Source organism: Python bivittatus, unplaced genomic scaffold (assembly GCF_059951505.1).
Source record: "Python bivittatus isolate LINGU-HERP-01145 unplaced genomic scaffold, Pbiv_v1 ctg000430_np1212, whole genome shotgun sequence".
Taxonomy (NCBI): Eukaryota; Metazoa; Chordata; class Lepidosauria; order Squamata; family Pythonidae; genus Python; species Python bivittatus.
Genome location: NW_028277071.1, coordinates 2961504 through 2980007, shown reverse-complemented (window position 1 = coordinate 2980007; position 18504 = coordinate 2961504). Strand labels below are relative to the sequence as shown.

Sequence of the window (18504 nt, the reverse complement as noted above, 5' to 3'; positions counted from 1 at the left end):
CAACCTTCTGTCTAGCAGCCATTGATAAACTTATCCTCACTTTTCCAGACAGCTCTGCATGGCTTTCTAAGGTACTGGTCATCCCAAGATCACATGGAAGCAGATTCTGTAGCTGAATATGTTAATTATTTAGCAATACTCTATTCCTTAGGCAGAATTCTCTCAAACAGACCTTCTTACTTAAGCTTGTTTCAATGTTGGTGCCAAAGAGCTTCACTGGCCCTGTAAAACATATATTTACTGTGAAACTATGTGTCTCTTAGCATATTGGAACATACTTACTTTTTTCCTAGCTATATCCTACAGTTTACTCCTTGTCATTCCCCCCAGCCATCATATTAAATCCAGGTGGCATTTCCATGTCTAAGATACCATAACAAAACCTGATAAACATGTTTTCTTCATTGTCTCTGCTGTACCTGGTGCCATGGAGGTTACAGTACTCAAGAGTTACAGTACTCTTGAGATGGTAATTCCTGTCATTATCACAAAGTGCTATGATTTAACTCCCATCCTGGGAAGACTGACTAAGCTTTTGAGACTGGAGGTACCTGCAATGGCCACCCCATTTCATTCTGTGTCTTTTATGATTCTTTGTAGACATCATTCAGAAGCCTTGAAAGCACTAAGTGTTGCACTTCATGCGATCCTGGATGTTAGACCGAGGTAAAGGATTAGGTGTTCAGAGAAGCAACTTCTTCAACCTGCAGATGTCAGAGCTATTCCTTTTGCTGCTACTCTTAGTGATTCCACAAATTGAGGGGAAAGCTCTTCCTAATTGGTGTAGTGTGAATTATCCCCTTCACATTCAACATGAATATTATCAGCCCGGGGACTTCATCGTTGGTGGAATCTTTTCTCAGCTTTTCACACCTCCCTTCAATCCATTATCCTTCACTGAGAATCCCCAGACAATGATTGAAGACATGTATATGTAAGGAAATCATTTTTTTGTTTTGTTTTGTTCCTCTGACAAAAAGGTCCAAAGTTTGAATAATCACCTTAAATAGATACCAGAAGCAAAGGAGTGTAGAGTTGTGCTTTTTAATGAAAGGCAGGGCTCATCTTTTTCATATAAACAAAGCAATCAAAGAATATAATCCTGGACCTAAATGAAGTTAAAAAATTGAATTTTTCCCCAGTGTTGACCATGCATGGAAGGAAGGAAGGAAGGAAGGAAGGAAGGAAGGAAGGAAGGAAGGAAGGAAGGAAGGAAGGAAATATTTGATTAGTATTATCAAAATTGTGGATGGGAAAAACAAACATGTTATTTGATCTTGTAGACAGACATCCAATCTTGCAACCCTGTCTTGTGTTGACCATACTTGTCTAAAATTAGAATCCCTTGACACGAGTTAGAATCTAGTCCAATTAAAATAATCTAGGAAACAATTTTGTTGAAAAATGAGTACGAATATTTCAGAAAAGCTCATTCTAAGTTTTAGTTTGGAATTTGGCATTGTCTGATTGTTCATTGCCCCTGAGGTGCTCCTAAACATGAGAAACTTTATTTTATAATAAAGTTGTTATTCCTTAAACTACCATAGAATTCTTCACTACAAGGCAATTTCCAACAGGTTGACATAGATAATGCTCTGACAGTTATAATCAAATTATATCTGAAAGATTAATATTGTGGTTCTTTACAGTTTATAAAGTAACAAGTCCCACTGACCTCATGGAATAGGTCCATTCTTCCATTACAAATATAAGAAATTTGTACAGAAAAATGTAATACAATTTACATTTGCTTGCTGCTTTCATTTCATTGAGGTCACCTATTACTTTTTCATTGCCTAGCACCAAGACATATATTTGTAAAAAAAAAGAAGAACAAAAATGCTTATCAGAAATCATTAAAAAGAAGCTATCTTAGTAGAATTATAGAAACATATATACAGAACAAGATTCTGTGTGCTGTTTTCTTAAAATGGAGGGCAAAGCAACAGAAAATCTTCAAGTAATCACATTATTATCCACAAATAAGTATGCAAAGACTGGTATATACTTTGAGACCACTGATGAGAATGTGGACGAACTGAAGGAAAAATAAACTTCAACACAGACTGAATATGCTCAAACTCTGAAATACAGTTTTGGCAGATAGAGTTAGTTAAAGCCATTGAAATAAGTTTGACTCCCGGTGACTCCTGTTAATTATTTGGACAAACGCTTGCCATGTTACAGCTCTTCCAAAGACATTTCCCAAATCTCTGTGATCTCATCCATCCATGTTATCATTCATCTTCCTCTTCTATTTCTCTCAAACTTGCCAAGATAGTAACTTTTTCTAGTGGCATCATCTGTCTATCTCCAATTGTTAATGTTTCAACTTCCAGTTTCGATCCCTGCTGTCATCATGACTTGGACATTTGATCCCAATCCTGCCACTCTTATCATAATTTCAGATATAAGTTAGACAATGAAGGGGACAGTGTGCATCTTTGTCTCACTCCCTTCCTGTTCTGACCACTCAATTTCTCCACATTCAGCTCATACACTAAATTGTTCGTTTAAAGTTTCTTCAGAAGAAGAATCACATGTTCTGGGGCACCCATTGATGTTAATCTGTTCCTTCCTGACCATGTAGATTTTGCCAGAATGTGGAACGTAACAATGGGAATATCATTAAATCTAATTCATCTGGTATTTGTCTCTCTGGGTATGGTTCTATTTTATTTTGTCAGCTATTAAGCAAAACTGACTGCATGAGGAATTGGTGCATTGATTGGTAATTTGCACTTTCTCTTGCATTTTGCTTTTTCAGTATATACACTGATATTCTCCCAATCTCAATGCCAGATAACCATATCTGGTTTCTTATTTGTCAACACAGCATTTAGCACTTCTACCCCTTTAATCTGTACCTGCTACCTTTGTATTTGACAGATATATACCTGACTTTCTATTCTTGAATATATTCTCTGCCTACAAATGTTTCTATCATTTTATAATCCCATTTACAATGAATGCTAGTACAGTTTTCCCAAGTTTTTAAAACTCATTTGCATCTATCAGGTCTCTTCCATGAATACTTCTTAGTATTTTTCAATTACCTGTAAATTTTCCTATGATTTTTCTGATCCCCTTAATAAAGTCTCTCATTTTCTTTTTCTTGTAATATGCCTAATGCCTAATCATAGACCTTCATGGTTTAGATATATTTCCTTGACATGACAGTCTGGATCCGGTCATCATATATCCTTTCTGTTGTCAAAGGCTTTCATCCTCCATCGTTCTCTGGCTGCCATGACAGATGTTCTGAAAGCCTCTTTGAAATTTTGGAAATTTGTTTATACCACTTCAATTTTCACAGTGATTTTTATCTGTTTCCATAGTTCCTCAGTTCAGCTTTTGTATAAATTAAGCACACAAAATCTGTTCTGCATGTTCATCTTATACTCTAAAGATATGTCCTCCAAGTTAAATCTTGCTGCTACACAATATTTTTTTAAGTATAACCCTTACATTTAACATCATTTATTCATGGTCTGTTCCACAATCTGTTCCTGGATGTATCCTAACTGACTGGATAACATTCCTTCATTTAGTTAAACAACATTTAAAGAAGAATAGAATATAGTGCAATAGGGGAACTTATTTGATCCTTAGCCCTTCCTTCCTTCCTTCCTTCCTTCCTTCCTTCCTTCCTTCCTTCCTTCCTTCCTTCCTTCCTTCCTTCCTTCCTTCCTTCCTTCCTTCCTCCCACTGTCCCCCTCTCCATCCTTCCTTCCTTCCTTCCTTCCTTCCTTCCTTCCTTCCTTCCTTCCTTCCTTCCTTCCTTCCTCAGAACTCTGACCATACAACTCTAAAGATATTTTCAAAAGTACAAAAGTATTTAAAGTACAACCACCTGCAGTTGCATCCACTTTGTTATATGTTAAGTCCCATTGTGAGTGTTAAACAGGAGGATAATTCCAGAAAGCATACAAGATTTTGTGTACATAAATATAATGTTATTCTTGTTCTAGCACAGTGCCAAAGAATTACCAACATGTCCTGTCAATGGTTTTTGCTGTGAATGAGATAAATGAGAACCTAAAGCTTTTACCCAACATTTCCTTGGGGTTCCAGATCTACGAAAGTTACTTCAGTGCACGCATGGCTTATCAAAATACTCTGAACCTTGTATCTCGTCATAACAAGACTGTCCCCAACTACAAGTGTGATGTTGAAAAGAATCTGATAGCAGCCATTGGGGGCCTTGATTTTGAAATCACTCTACATATGGCCTCCATCTTAACCCTCTACAAGATTCCCCAGGTAAGATGGGTAGAGATAAGGAAGGTTTCTAACAGTAAAAAGAAAATAACCAGTGTGAAAATAAAGCATCCACTTGAAAGAAACCAGACAGTAATACGTGGAAAAAAAGATTATTATGGAAATTCAGTGTTATTTGTTTATTCACTTGACAGGGAGATTCAAGACTGATTCAAAAAGGAAAAAGTGCTGGGTATTTAGCTGAAGAATCAGCCCTTTTAAACTGATGCCTTGGTGCAGGGAAGATGCTGACCCACTTTGCTTCAAATAATTGCCTTGATCTGGATTATTGGAACAATCCAATTTGAAGTGGCATGTCAACTAAAAAATAGAGTCACTTGCTCCTTGCAGCACTCAGCAACCTTGTTAGCTCTCAAAAGCTAAACAGAGTTGGACCTTGTCTGCACTTGGGTGGGAAACTGTCAAGGTATACAAGGGCTGTAGGCTACATTGGGAAATTGTATCTATATATCTATATCTATATCTATATCTATATCTATATCTATATCTATATCTATATCTATATCTATATCTATATCTATATCTATATCTATATCTATATCTATATCTATATCTATATCTATATCTATATCTATATCTATCTATCTATCTATCTATCTATCTATCTATCTATCTATCTATCTATCTATCTATCATGTATCTATCTATCACCTCCTGGAAAAAGACAATGGCAAAACTTCCTTCCTTCCTTCCTTCCTTCCTTCCTTCCTTCCTTCCTTCCTTCCTTCCTTCCTTCCTTCCTTCCTTCCTTCCTTCCTTCCTTCCTTCCTTCCTTCCTCATTCCATTCCATTCCATTCCATTTTTATTAGTTTGAGAAAGTGATGACAGCATTGTTAGTGATGATCAAAGCATGATCATCATTTGAATGGAGTAAACTTTAGGCAAGGATACTAAATCTTAATATAATGTCTTTCTAAGCACATTTGGTAGAGGTGGGAAAAACAATGCCTAACCTTAGTATATATTATAGAATATGTAATGGTCTCCCCTATGGTTCCATGTACTATATCAGAATATAGACTTCTTTCTTTGCCTTTACAAAAATTGTTCATATATAGAGGTGTGCAGTATTTGGATTTGAAGGAAGCAAGGATGCTTCAGATCCAGCATGACTACCCTTGCTGAATGGTCGGTTGCTCCTTAAGGGAACCTAAAGGAACATCGTGGACTTGGACAGTAGCTGCATGGGCTCAAGTAAATACGTTTGAGTTAAGAAGGGGTTAAGAGGCTGGCTGCCAGATCCAAAACACCCATGCCCACCTCCGACCTGAATACAATACCCTCCTATTCATATGTCTTATTAAGTTATGAAATTCACTATCCTGAGATGTAAGATTAGTCACCATCATTAAGGAATTAGGCAAACTCATGGAGAATATCTGCTACTAAGTACTTCTAGTCCTGGTGGCTACAGAGATAATGTATCTGAATGTCACTAACCATGGCACACGAACTAGAGTTGCTGTGGTAATGCACCTGAATGTCCTTCTGGATGCAATAAAATGGGGAACTACATGAGCCAAAGGTGCCCCCTAGAATGGGTGGGAACAAAAACTGGGTCCCATTTTGCAGTTTTCAGAACTTGGGTTGAATTTAAATGTTAAAATGGGTGCATTAAAATTTGCAGTTGCTTAAAACATCCAATTCACACCTTAAACCACCTGAAATCCCTCCTCAGGTGAGCTTTGGCATCACCTCATACCATGCAAAGGCTGGATGGCTCTCAGATCCACTAAAATTATTCAGCTATTTCATGGGCCTGAATCTGATCCAGCATTGATCTTCCCTTAATAGCATGATGTAAAATACCCCTGAAGGGAGACTAGGGGAGTTCGGGATTCTGGAGATTAAAATGACTTTAAAAAGAAAAGGAAAGAAGCTCTGGTGAAATCTAGCAGAAAAACAAGTCTGACATGCCCCAAAGTGAAACAATTTCCACCATTCTCACTCCATTTTGGAGCCAGATTTTAAAGCTTTTTAGGTAGGAGAAGGTCTCTTGGCCCAATACTCAATTAAAATCGGAGTAAAAGGTTCCCTCTAGATTAAAATGGGATGACATTTTGTTTATCTGCATTGTTTGTTGAATATATCTTGCACCTTTTATACTGCTTCCCATTTCTTTCCCTCCCACCCCAAATAAGAGCTCTGAGATTGTCTGAGAGAACAATTGGCCCAAAGTTACCAATCAACATTTGTGGCTGAGGGGAAATTAGAACCTAGATCTCCTCAGTGCCAGTCTGACACCTCAACCACTACGTCAAATTGCCTTCCCTGAATTTCTTCAAGAATATCTGAAACTATTGAAGGAAAGATAAAATCCTGTAGGTGTCAAACAAATGCATGAAATTCACTAACACGTTGATGAACATCTCTCTGATCTTCTCTAGGTCACCTATGGCTTATTTTCTCCAGCAATGAGAGAAAGAAATCAGCTTGCTTTCTTATACCAGATGGTTCCTAGTGAAACCTATCAGTTGAATGGACTTGTCCAGCTTCTGTTATATTTTCAATGGAAGTGGGTTGGGATCATTGCCTTAGGAGATGAGAAAGGGGAAATGTTTGTGCAGACCTTAACGCATCTGCTTTCCCTGAGCGAGATCTGTATAGCCTTCACAGAGCAAATACCTAGTCATAAGTATTTTTTTCAGCCGTATGAACTGATAAACCAATTAAAGGATATAGTTGTATCCTTACATGAAACAAATGCCAGTGTCATTGTTGCAAAGGCAGATACACACACCATGCTGAATATTCATTGGTTGGAGTTTGTGGCTAATAGTTTCGAATTACAGCCTATTCACAAAGTGTGGGTTGTGACCGCTCCTTGGGATTTCTCATCCGAAACATTTCACAGACAGCTGAATATACAGATCTTCCACGGTGCCTTATCATTTGCAATTCATTCCAAGGAGGTGCAGGATTTCCAAAATTTCCTTCAAAATTTGAATCCGCGTTCTGAAGCCGACAACTTTATCAAACTTTTCTGGGAACAAGCATTTGACTGTTTGTTTGAAGTTGCAGATGGAGGGGACAATCAGATGACATACTGCACTGGGGATGAGAAGCTGGCAAATATTCCTGGACCTCTTTTTGAGATGCAGATGACGGGTCAAAGCTACAGCATCTACAATGCGGTCTATGCTGTGGCTCACGCTTTCCATGCTATGTATTCCTCCAGAGCCAAGCACAGATTGGGGCTGGTTGAACACTTTGTTTGGTCTTCAAAGCTGCGATATTTTCAGGTAATGTCCTTCACATTAAGCAAGCCTACCTTTTTTATGAGTAGATAGCTATCTAGGACTGCAGGATGCCGAAAATGTGCTATTCCTACCAAAGTAACAGGGACTATGGCTCATTCATTAAACTCTGAAGAATTTGGTTTCCCACTGTGTGATTATGCAAAAAGTAGCTGCATGTACACCTGTTCATTTGAGTGTGGACAAAGTACCAAAGCTGAAGGGGACTGAAAAACAGTGATTTTTTTCCTTGTCTCTCTGCAACATCTTGTCTTTCATAGCTAGTTTCCTTCATGAGCTTGTAGTGGAATAAAAAGCAACAAGTAGATCTACAATAATTCATTTGCATTTCTAGCATAGGCATCTACAACAAGCTGCAGTGCCATCAAAATGACAACATATGGATCAGGACATCATCACACAAATCATGCAGTTCTTTACTTGTGTCATGACTTGTGATGCAAATGTGTGAAAAAGATGGTGGGGAATAGACAGTTCGGCACAGGTGGGCCAGCAAGCCATTACAAGGGAACAGAGATGAGTAATTTAAGGATTCTTCCCCTTTTCAGAGACCTTGAGATCTTGAAGAGAAGCTCCAGTCCCTCAAAGAACCTGGTTTTACTCCTCAGTAATGCCTGGTTGGTGCAAAATAAAGCAGAGATAATCCACGATTTGATCATGGATGAGAAAGTAACTTGTATAATAAAACCTGGAACATAGTCTGGGCAGCCCCAGTTTCTCCCAGTTGGGTACAATGTAGTATAGCAAGCAAAACATGTGGGCAGAAGGCAGTGTAGTCTATCATACAAAAGAAAAATATCTCTCTTATCAGAATATCTATGTGGTTACTAGTGGGCATGTGTATTCTAGACCTGGGACCAGGGATAAATTGGGGATTCTGCTACCCTATCACTGCCCTGCTGCCTAACAAATTCCAGACTGAGAGGACAAAACTGGATTTGGAGCTGTTGTTGGAGACACCTAAACTTATGGTGTTGGAAGGTTTCCAGTTATGGATCTGATGTATTACAAGAGACGTTGGGAAGATTGGGGGCTGGTTTCTTCAATTATTCTTTTTAAGCCCTGATTGGCACATTAAAATAAGGAGCTTGCTAGGGTGATTGACACAACTACATCTAAGTGCCACTCCACTGGCTGCTTGAAAAATGCCCCCAGGTGTGTAGTTGAACTGCAGGAGCTGAAGTGGTAAAGATAGAAGGGGAAATGAAGGGGAATTTTTCTCCTTCATAAAGTGCAGGTGGAAGAAGACTCAGCTCAAATCTGACATGACAAGTCGTAAAGCCCATTTGAAGACATATCTTATGGTTAATACATGCAGTAAGGAAGCAGGCCTCTTCTGCACATATTCTATATGGTCTTCTGAATTGTTTCAGACTGTAGAGGGACTAATTTGTACTCCTCAGACTTGCAAGATTCTGTAATTATAGCCAATCTCAAGAAAAGTAGTTTTAGCCTTCCTGCAGTCAATTTCCTGGTCTGGTCTACCTAGTGGAGCTGATATCAATCTTCCAAGTCTCATCATACTGTATGTCCTTCTCCTTCTTGTAGTTCAGTGAATTAGGGAAGCATCTTCCTCAACCACTTCCAAAACCTATCTTATTATGGACCTTAAAAATGCTTCAGTCCCTTTTGCCTAGGTAACTGTTCCTGCTTACTCCATCAAGGTCATCTTCCTTATTCTCCACAGTCATATTTCCTAAACAAGAGAGAGGTCCAGATTGTGAGGGCCCTAAGTCCAGAAAGGTGAGAGAGCTGTCTGTTCTGAATGGGATTACATTCTTCCAAAAGGAGTTGATTCATAGTTTGAGGGTACTTCTAGCTCCAAGTCTTTTCTTGATTTCTCAGATTGAGAGAACAGCTTTTTATCAGCTTTGGTTGATAACAGCAACTAAGTTCCTTTCTAGAAGATATTGAGTTTAAAATGGTGGTGTACATGCTGGAAGCATACAACCTCGAGTGTGGTGATGGACTATACACAGAGTACCTTTGTATCTAGTCCAGAAACTTCAGTTGGGACATAACTTGCCTGCCAGGTTCGTCTTGGGAAGAACACGGAGGCCATATTGCACCTGGGTGCCAATTGGTCATTACCTTGAAAGCCATGCATGATTTCACTCCAGGCTATTTGAGAGATTGCTTCTTCCTATATGAACCTCCACAGCTATTAAGATCATTGCCGTGAGCTCATCTGGCAATGATTTGGGTTTGAGGCTTCTTTGCCACCACCCCAGCCCTTTGGAGTGCACTCCCTGAGTTGTGCAAAGGCATAATATCTTTGCCAGCTTTTTAAAATTCTCTTAAAAACATATTTTTGTGCCAGCTGTTAACTGCTGATATTGTTAATTTTAATTATTATTGCTACTTGTTGCCTTTGTTCCTCTAAATTGTAAATTTAACTGTTTTAGTGCTTTGATTTTTAGTTGGCATATTTATTGCAAACCGCTGAAACACTTTGAGAGCAGGGGGTAGATACAGTTTGGAAACAAACAGGCAAATGCAATTCAGTGAGACCTACTCTTGGTTTTCTTCCGCTAAAGCTCCACCCTTTTCTGAAGAAGATCTCGTTTAACAACAGCGCAGGAGACACCTTGTTCTTTAATGAGAATGGTGAATTAGAAGGTGGATTTGACATTATCAACTGGATAACTTTTCAAAATCAATCTTTCTTAAAAGTGAAAGTTGGGAAAATGGATCCCCAAGCTCCATGGGAGAAACAGTTGTCTATTAACGAGAAGGTTGTTACCTGGCACTACACATTTGGGGAGGTAGGACCAAACCGCAAGATCTAAAGCTTTTATCTTGACTAAACCTGATATGTGATTGGGTCCCACTCACCTTCATTAAGGTTAATGGTCAGAGATGGGAACTGTAAGGAACTTATTTCCCAATTCATAATTCCTTACAGCTCTCCTCTAATTGGTTAGGTCCAATAACAAAATACCATTACAGAACTAAAGACTGAACACAAGAGATAGTGAGGTGAATGAAGATCCAAGGATGAGCGCCAAAGACGTAGCTTGGTAGAAGGCATCTTAGATAAATATAAATATGGAGCAAATACGTAAGTTGCCTCATGAGACCATTTGCTGTAAGGTGAGCTATAGCACTATATTTGAACAAAATGCTTGTGAATAAATCAAGTGAAAGAATAAAATATGGTATTGGATCATGAGGTTGAACTAGAATTTGAGAGAGCCAGGTTCAAATCCACCCTCAGCCATGGGTGACTTGGAGCCAGACACTACCTCTCAGCTCAACCTACCTCATGAGGTTGTTGCTGGATGAAAAATATGGATTGTTATGTATGCCACTTTAAAGGCAGAATATAAATGTAAGAATTTTTTTTTTAAAAGTTTCAAAGCTTCTAGTCCTAAGGGTTATAGAGAGATGTCCAAAAGATATTAGTTATATATTCAGAGGAATAGCTGTAGAAAACCAGAAAGAGAATGAATAGGGTCCAGTGCTTTGTATTATTCACCATCACTGTCCATTCATTTGCATAAGGACCATGGACTAGATAGGATATGGACATTTATTTGATGATTTTTCTCAGAGTTGGTTGATTGGTTTGTTTTACTAGGCTTATAAACCGTTTCAATCATGTCTGATTCTGATAGGCTTACAGACCTCCAAAATAGTAACAAGATCAAAATCTAAAAAAAAAATGCAACAGTAATTTTTCCAGCAATGAGGAGCAACTGAAACTCATATATACAAACCCCTCCCTATGGGAAGATGGCAACAGGAGACAAGGTTGAATTATAATCCTTATAGAATATAGAATTCTTCACTGTTGTGATGACCCTTCACAGGTGTCATCGTTTTTCCATCATCATGGCCTGCTATAGATACCTACAGTGGATGATATAATGAAAGATGAGACCTTCACAGTTTGTAATAAGAAAAGGTCAAGGATATCAGATTTCATTCATGAGCATTTCTTTGCAATTCTCTTCTCTCTGAAGTGCATTCTAAAGCAAATTCCTTTTGTTAAATGACAACTGGAATTTAAAAAAACATGGAGGAGAATTGTTCTGCCTAGCATATTCACGATTTCTCAAAGTAATGCACAGCCATTTCTGAGAACTCTGGGAATTTACATTCATACCTATGGAGGGTGCCCAAGGCAAGGAAGGCTAGAATGGAGTATCTCTTCAGCCAGTGTTGCTTCTATCCATGGCATCTGATAGAATTCAAAGCAAATGCCTACAAACTGGGAGCTAAGCATCTCTTCCTCCATGGGTTAGCAATATTCCAGACACAAAATCACCCTGAAGTCCATGATGCCATGATTCGAGTACAACACCCTGTTGAGGCTCAACTAAACAACAAATGAGGATAAAATGGATTCTTTTTTTCCATGGGTAGGCCATGCCCCTGTCCCTGTGTAATCACCGCTGCCTTCCAGGTTATAGCAGACAAAGCAAAGAAGGGGAACCGTTTTGTTGCTATGCTTGTGCTGAATGTCCATCAGGGAAGATTTCCAACCAGACAGGTAGGGAACATCATACTATAAACTATAAATAAAAGATGTATGTCATTGCACAGCAAGATGGGGAGAGGAAGATATGCCAAACACCTCTCCTGTTATGTTATATATCTGATACGAGCTGTAAGAATATATGGTGCAAAAATCCTTCATAAACAACCAAAGTTCATTCTGCTACTGTATCTGAAAAATTATTGGCAGATTTGGGGCTGGATGTGACCTCTCTTCCCCATTGGTCCCCAGGCTTACGTTCAGAAATCAGAAATATAATTAAACAGTTCAAAGCAGGGAAAATCCCCAGTTCAGACCTTATTACATATGAGGTAATAAAAAATAACTTGGAATGGGGGACCCTAGTGTTAGTTTTACTTTACACAGAAATAGATTACTCGGCCATGGTACCAAAGGAGTAGGGCTTGGCTATTATAATACCAATATATAAGAAGGGCAAAAGAGATGATCCAGCTAATTTCCACCCAATTAGTTTGTTAAGTCAAATCAGCAAACTATATGCTAAACATCTACAGGATAAATTAATTGAGTGGCTTGAATCTGAAGACATTCTGATGGATGAACAGGCTGGGTTTAGAGCAGGTCGATCAACATTAGACCATGCTATGGTGCTGCAACACCTAGTAGAAAAGTATACCCATAAATCTGGATAATCCCTTTGTGTAGCATTTATTGACTTTAGCTTTATGTAGCATTTACTGACTTTAGGTCAGCTTTCGACAGTATCTAGATGTAAACTGTGGTGTAAATTTAAATACACCACAAAAGATAGGCGTCTGCTTCTGCTGCTCATTAAAATTCATGAGAACACAAGTCAGGTCTAGTAACCAAGGACATGTCACTAAGAAAATACCAGTAAGGAAGGGAGTTAAACAGGGATGTGTATTGGCTCCAGTTTTATTTAATTGTTATATAGACTCATTGGTTCTTCACTTAGGTAACTCTTCATCCCCCCAAATTAGCCCATAGACATATTAATTTACTATTGTATGCTTATGATGCAGTAATTCTGTCACTGACTTCCACTGGCCTTAAAAGAGCCTTCAGATCACTTAAACATTATTGTATTGTGGAGGAAATAATACTAAATTATTCGAAGACCAAAATTCTCACTTTCTTCAAATGCCCAAAACAGAGAAGCTGGAACTTAGGTGGCCAGTCCCTTGAGCAGGTTAAGATCTTTAAATATTTAGGGATAGTTTTTCAGACTTCAGGAAGCAGAAATGCCCACCTGGATTATGTATCTCGAAATGCACAGAGATCTGCTTCAGCTATTCAAACTTACTATTTTGCCAGAGGAGCACAGTTATCCCTGCTGCAATTAAATTGCTTGCAGCTAATGCCCAAGCACAACTGCTATGTGGAACCATCAGTTAGGACCGTCTAACAGCATGATGACCTTAGAAAGAATTCCAAAATTTTTTTGAGAAGCATCTTTCAGGTTACCCGCTGTGTCCCAGATGCAGTACTTCGATGGGAAGCAGGAGTCAGTAAACTTGAATCCAATCTCTGGATAAATATCTGTACCTAATGGCTAAAACTATACCACAAACCTGGTGGACTGACCCATCTAATATTGACAGACCATTTCAAATCTTCTTGGGAAACAGCTGTCCAAAAGAAACTGAGCCACTATGGCTTTTCCAGTGATGCCAATTTATCTTTAGGGTTAGATCAAGCTCTATTAATATTAAGGCAAATTATTTTAGATATAGAAGCCCAAACAGAAATTGCTGCTTTCTCTCACAAGATATTTGTAAATAACCACATTTTAGTGCCTAAACCAGCTTCATATTTATACCATATCAAAGTTTCTGAACTCAGGAGAGCTTTATCTTTAGCTTGATTTAATGGTCTCCCCCACAGCTGTTTTGGAAGGGAAATATAGGAAAAGCCCTTATGAAACTCAATGCTGTCCCTGTAACATGGGTGCTATAGAAACCACAGCCCATGTTCTTTTGTACTGCCAGTTTGACAGGAATATTTGCCACCAGCTGATTACCCCTTTTTTATCTAAATTTCTGGGGCTTTCCGATAATTTTTATTTGTATGATTTGTTAGATAACCAGGATAAATCTATCCCTCTAAAAGTAGCAAAATTTTGCTACATTATGTGCAAGCTTTGCCCACAAATGGTTGCCAGTAGTCATTGAGGTCAGGGGCTAACTTTGCTTTGTCTGTTTTACTGAATGTATCTTTATTGGTCAATGACCAAGATAAAGTTTCTGTCTGTCTATTGGATCTACATCTGATATAAGGAAGACCTAGACTTTAGTGGTGGAGTATACCTTCTTTTCATGAAGTTTTACTTTCAGAAAGGTCCAAAGTTCAATCCAGATGACCTATTGAGAAAACAAAGGAGAAAAACACATATTTCTGAGATATTATTTACTAACAATAGATAATATTTCCTTTTTAGATTATTGCCTTACACTGAATTGAAAGAGTTCTATATAAAGTTTTCAGGTATCAGAATATATTGCAAAACATAAAACTACAATCTGTAATCAGTTTATATAAGGCTGTATTTGCCTGACTTTTGTACCAATGGCTAAATGAACCATGGGCAAGGGGGAGAAATGATGTCACATATGCCATGTGGTAATAATGCAATTTTTTTTTATTAGTTGTTGTTGTTCAGTCATTAAGTCGTGTCCGACTCTTCGTGACCCCATGAACCATATTGCTCCAGGCCTTCCTGTCCTTCACTGCCTCCCTCAGTTTGCTCAGTTTCATGCTCATTGCTTCAGTGATGCTATCTAACCATCTCATCCTCTGCCGTCCTCTTCTCCTTTTGCCTTCAATCTTTCCCAGCATCAAGGTCTTTTCCAAAGAGTCCTCTCTTCGCATTAGGTGACCAAAGTATCTGAGCTTGAGCTTCATTATCAATCCTCCCAATGAGCAATTAGGGTTGATTTCCTTTAAGATTGACTGGTTTGACCTCCTAGCAGTCCAGGGGACTCTTAAGAGTCTTCTCCAGCACCACAGTTCAAAGGCATCAATTCTTCAGCGCTCAGCCTTCTTTATGGTCCAGCTCTCACAGCCATACATTACTACTGGAAAAACCATAGCTTTGACTATGCGGATCTTACCCAAATTATGTAATGTGCTTACCCAAACTATGTAACTTTGGACAGTGTACAAAAAACAAAAAACCAGAAATTATTGGAAGAAAGTAACATAACACATTAAAACATATGAATCAATAAAATGATAAATAGAAGTGAAAATTTCTACAACTCACCCACTGGGGATTCCACTCAACCTGACCCCAAAACCTGGGGGAAGAGCCACATCTTAACCTCCTTCTGTAGGGTTGGAGCCAACCATTCATCCATATGGCACAAATTTCATATTGATTGTCATTATGACATCCTGGTGTGACTGTTGCAAATTACATAATTTGCCTTATTGGTATGTGATATCATCATGACTCCTCCTGAAACACTGAATCATCATCTAAGCACAAGGATAGGGTTAACATAATGCACCAGGCTAAAGACTGCATTTTTATTTTGTAGTTGAGTGTGCCCTGTAATCACTGCCCACAAGGTAATAGAACACTGGAAAGATGAAACAATTGGTGGCTGGAATGATAAATGTTTTCATACTTTATTCATGATAGCCCTTATCTCAGCTGTCCTTGAATTCAGATTCTGTTTAGTAGAATTCATCTTTTCTATGCGAGGGAGATGTTTAGAAGTCCAACACTAAGCATAAAGTTTTGGGATTGTTTTTTAATGTATAATTGTATGTGAAAATCTAGATCATATCTATAAGGCTGTCAGCCCCTTCTCATGTACTTTATGCCTGAAGACTAAATAGGCCTTCTCTGCTTCTCTCCCTTTCTCCAAGATATGGATGACTGCTTCAAATGCCCAGAAGATCAATATCCTATCAAAGAAAAAGATCAATGCCTTTCTAAGGAACTAAATTACCTGAGCTATGTTGATCCTTTAGGCAAGGGTTTGTCTTTTATGGGTCTTGCCCTTTCTACAACTACAGTCTTGGTGCTTGGAATCTTTATTAAGCACTGGAACACTCCTATTGTCAAAGCTAACAACCAAACTCTCACTTATGTTCTCCTTATTTCACTCTTTCTCTGCTTCCTCTGCTCTCTATTATTCATTGGCCGCCCCCAGTTACTGACTTGCCTTCTACGACAGACTGCTTTTGGTATCATCTTCTCAGTGGCCATTTCTTCTGTCCTAGCCAAAACAATTATAGTGGTTCTTGCTTTCATGGCTACTAAACCAGGAACTGGAATAAGGAAATGGGTGGGGAAAAGATTTGCATCTGCTATTGTTTTGTGTGGCTCACTTATTCAAACAAGTATTTGCATGATATGGCTAGGTACTGACCCTCCGTTTCTAGATTTAGATATGAAATCTCTGCCTGAAGAAATTGTAGTGGAATGCAAAGAAGGATCAGGCAACATGTTCTACTACATTCTGGGCTACATGGGATTTCTGGCTCTCATCAGCTTCATGGTAGCTTTCTTTGCTCGGAAGCTACCAGACACATTTAATGAAGCCAGATTTATCACATTCAGCATGTTGGTCTTTTGCAGTGTCTGGGTGTCTTTTGTCCCAACTTATCTAAGTACCAAAGGAAAATACATGGTAGCTGTGGAGATCTTCTCCATCTTGGCTTCCAGCACTGGATTACTGAGTTGCATCTTTGCTCCAAAATGTTATATCATCATTCTGAGGCCTGATCTTAATAGCAAAGGACAACTAATAAGAAATAACAAGAAGGAAAATAGCTTTTGAAAGATCTTTACTTGTATAAATGGTGATGCAAGCTCAGTGCAATCTGAGAAATACTTTATACATATTCTTATGCATTTGTCCATCTATTTCTTGTTCTGTCTCTCATTTTCTTTAAGTACAATTTCTCATTTTTAAAATATTTTGATTTATACTGTAATATTCTGGGTGATGCCTTTTAAGAATAACAATAGCAAAAGGAATGCTTGACTTATCTGTGTTTAAGCAAAGATGTTCACATCTCTAGGAAAGGTACAGCAAAGAGGCATTTTGTTATTTCCTCTGGGCAACTATAAACTTTTGTGATATTATGACATTTCTTTCTTAATTTGTAAGCCATCCAGAATTCTGAAGTTGGGCATGTCAGATTCAGCCCGGCACGGCCAGCGCCACTGTTCAGTTTCACTACCCCTAGTCAATTTCACTGCCTCAGGCACCGGCAGCCGAAGAAGGGAAACAGGGCAAACTGCAAGTTAATTGCCGGCAGGTGGTGACAATTAACTCAGGGCAGAAACGAATACTTTGCAATGCAACTGGCTTCCCCAAACGCCCCAGGCAACACTAACTACAATACTTCAGGGACACAGCAATCCAGAGGCGATCGGCAACCAATTAAAAAACCCCGGTTTTGTCCACATGACAAAAGGAAGGAGGAAGTCAAGGGTAACTACGGGTAGGGGAGGAACCCTATAAAACACTGTAAAAAACCACATCAAGCCAATTCTGGCTTTGTCTGTAACCATTACGCATTATGCCTGACTAAACTAATTTTCATCCAAGCCTGTGTCTTATGAGGTTTTTGTTCAGCGCTGAATGCAGCGATCCTTACAGGGCAACCCTAAAAATGTGTTTTATAAATTACAAATAAATAAGCAACCGTAAAGTTGCATGTGGTCCCTGAAAGCATCCCAAAATTCAGTGGATAACCTACAAAGACTTTCAAAATCTGTTTCCAAATTGTAACTTTTATTGTAACAGAAGGGGGGAAAATATTATGTGGAAGGAGGCACAGTAAGTCAATTGGGTTTAATTTCATTTGCAGTGAATTAAAATCAAATACAGTTGGAAAGATTACTCCCATGCCTTTGGTTTAAACTGTATTTGATTTTAATTCACTGCAAATGAAATTAAATCCAATTGACTTACTGTGTCTCCTTCCACACAATTTTCTATTTCCTTAAAAAAAAAAAAATTAAGTTACAACATTGAACAATTGGAACAAAGTTACAAAGTTTCAGTGAATGCCACTCTGAATATGAATGATCAGTTTTTCCTTGCCACAAAATTTTATAAACTCGTAATGGAAAGAAGGAATTAAAGAGCAGTGTGTTCCATTTTCTTTAATCATTGTAGTATCAAAACTACAATTAGGTGGGAAGGAGAGAGAGAAAGGGGCTTCTTTTATTTTTCTCTTTCCTTTTCCTTTTCTCTGTTCAATTTTAGTTTGTATTAGTTCTTATTATTGCTGTTAAAGCTTTCAATAAAAATTATATTAAAAAAAATTATTTTGCACACAGTTTGGTCTGTTTATCCTATGCAGAATCAGAGGGGCATAGCTGGCTGATGGTGGCATACATCACATTAGAGGAAGAGCATCTGAAGTCACCTCTAATCTTACGTGTGAATTTGTCAGGGTCTGTGATGGTGCTCTTGATGTAATTATGGGGGCAAAGTAGACATAGGGGTTTGTCGAAG

At 38.4% G+C, this 18504-nt stretch overlaps 1 protein-coding gene across 1 annotated transcript; it reads left to right on the top strand.

Moving 5' to 3' along the window:
- Positions 1-427: 427 nt before the first annotated feature.
- On the top strand, positions 428-16812 carry LOC103049532 (vomeronasal type-2 receptor 26-like). The gene is made up of 8 exons (XM_088143978.1): positions 428-666; positions 3972-4263; positions 5910-5960; positions 6670-7482; positions 9750-9779; positions 10077-10304; positions 11908-12034; positions 15896-16812. Exons 1-8 carry the CDS (start codon positions 428-430, stop codon positions 16810-16812), a joined length of 2697 nt encoding a protein of 898 aa, XP_088000104.1.
- The last annotated feature ends 1692 nt before the right edge of the window (positions 16813-18504 follow it).

Bases quoted from the DNA above. Each gene is read 5' to 3' on its own strand.
- LOC103049532 (XM_088143978.1), top strand. From the start codon at position 428: ATGGAGGTTACAGTACTCAAGAGTTACAGTACTCTTGAGATGGTAATT. The intron at 667-3,971 runs GTAAAGGATTAG...TTCTTGTTCTAG, and splicing joins ATCCTGGATGTTAGACCGAG to CACAGTGCCAAAGAATTACC. The intron at 4,264-5,909 runs GTAAGATGGGTA...TAAAATTTGCAG, and splicing joins CCCTCTACAAGATTCCCCAG to TTGCTTAAAACATCCAATTC.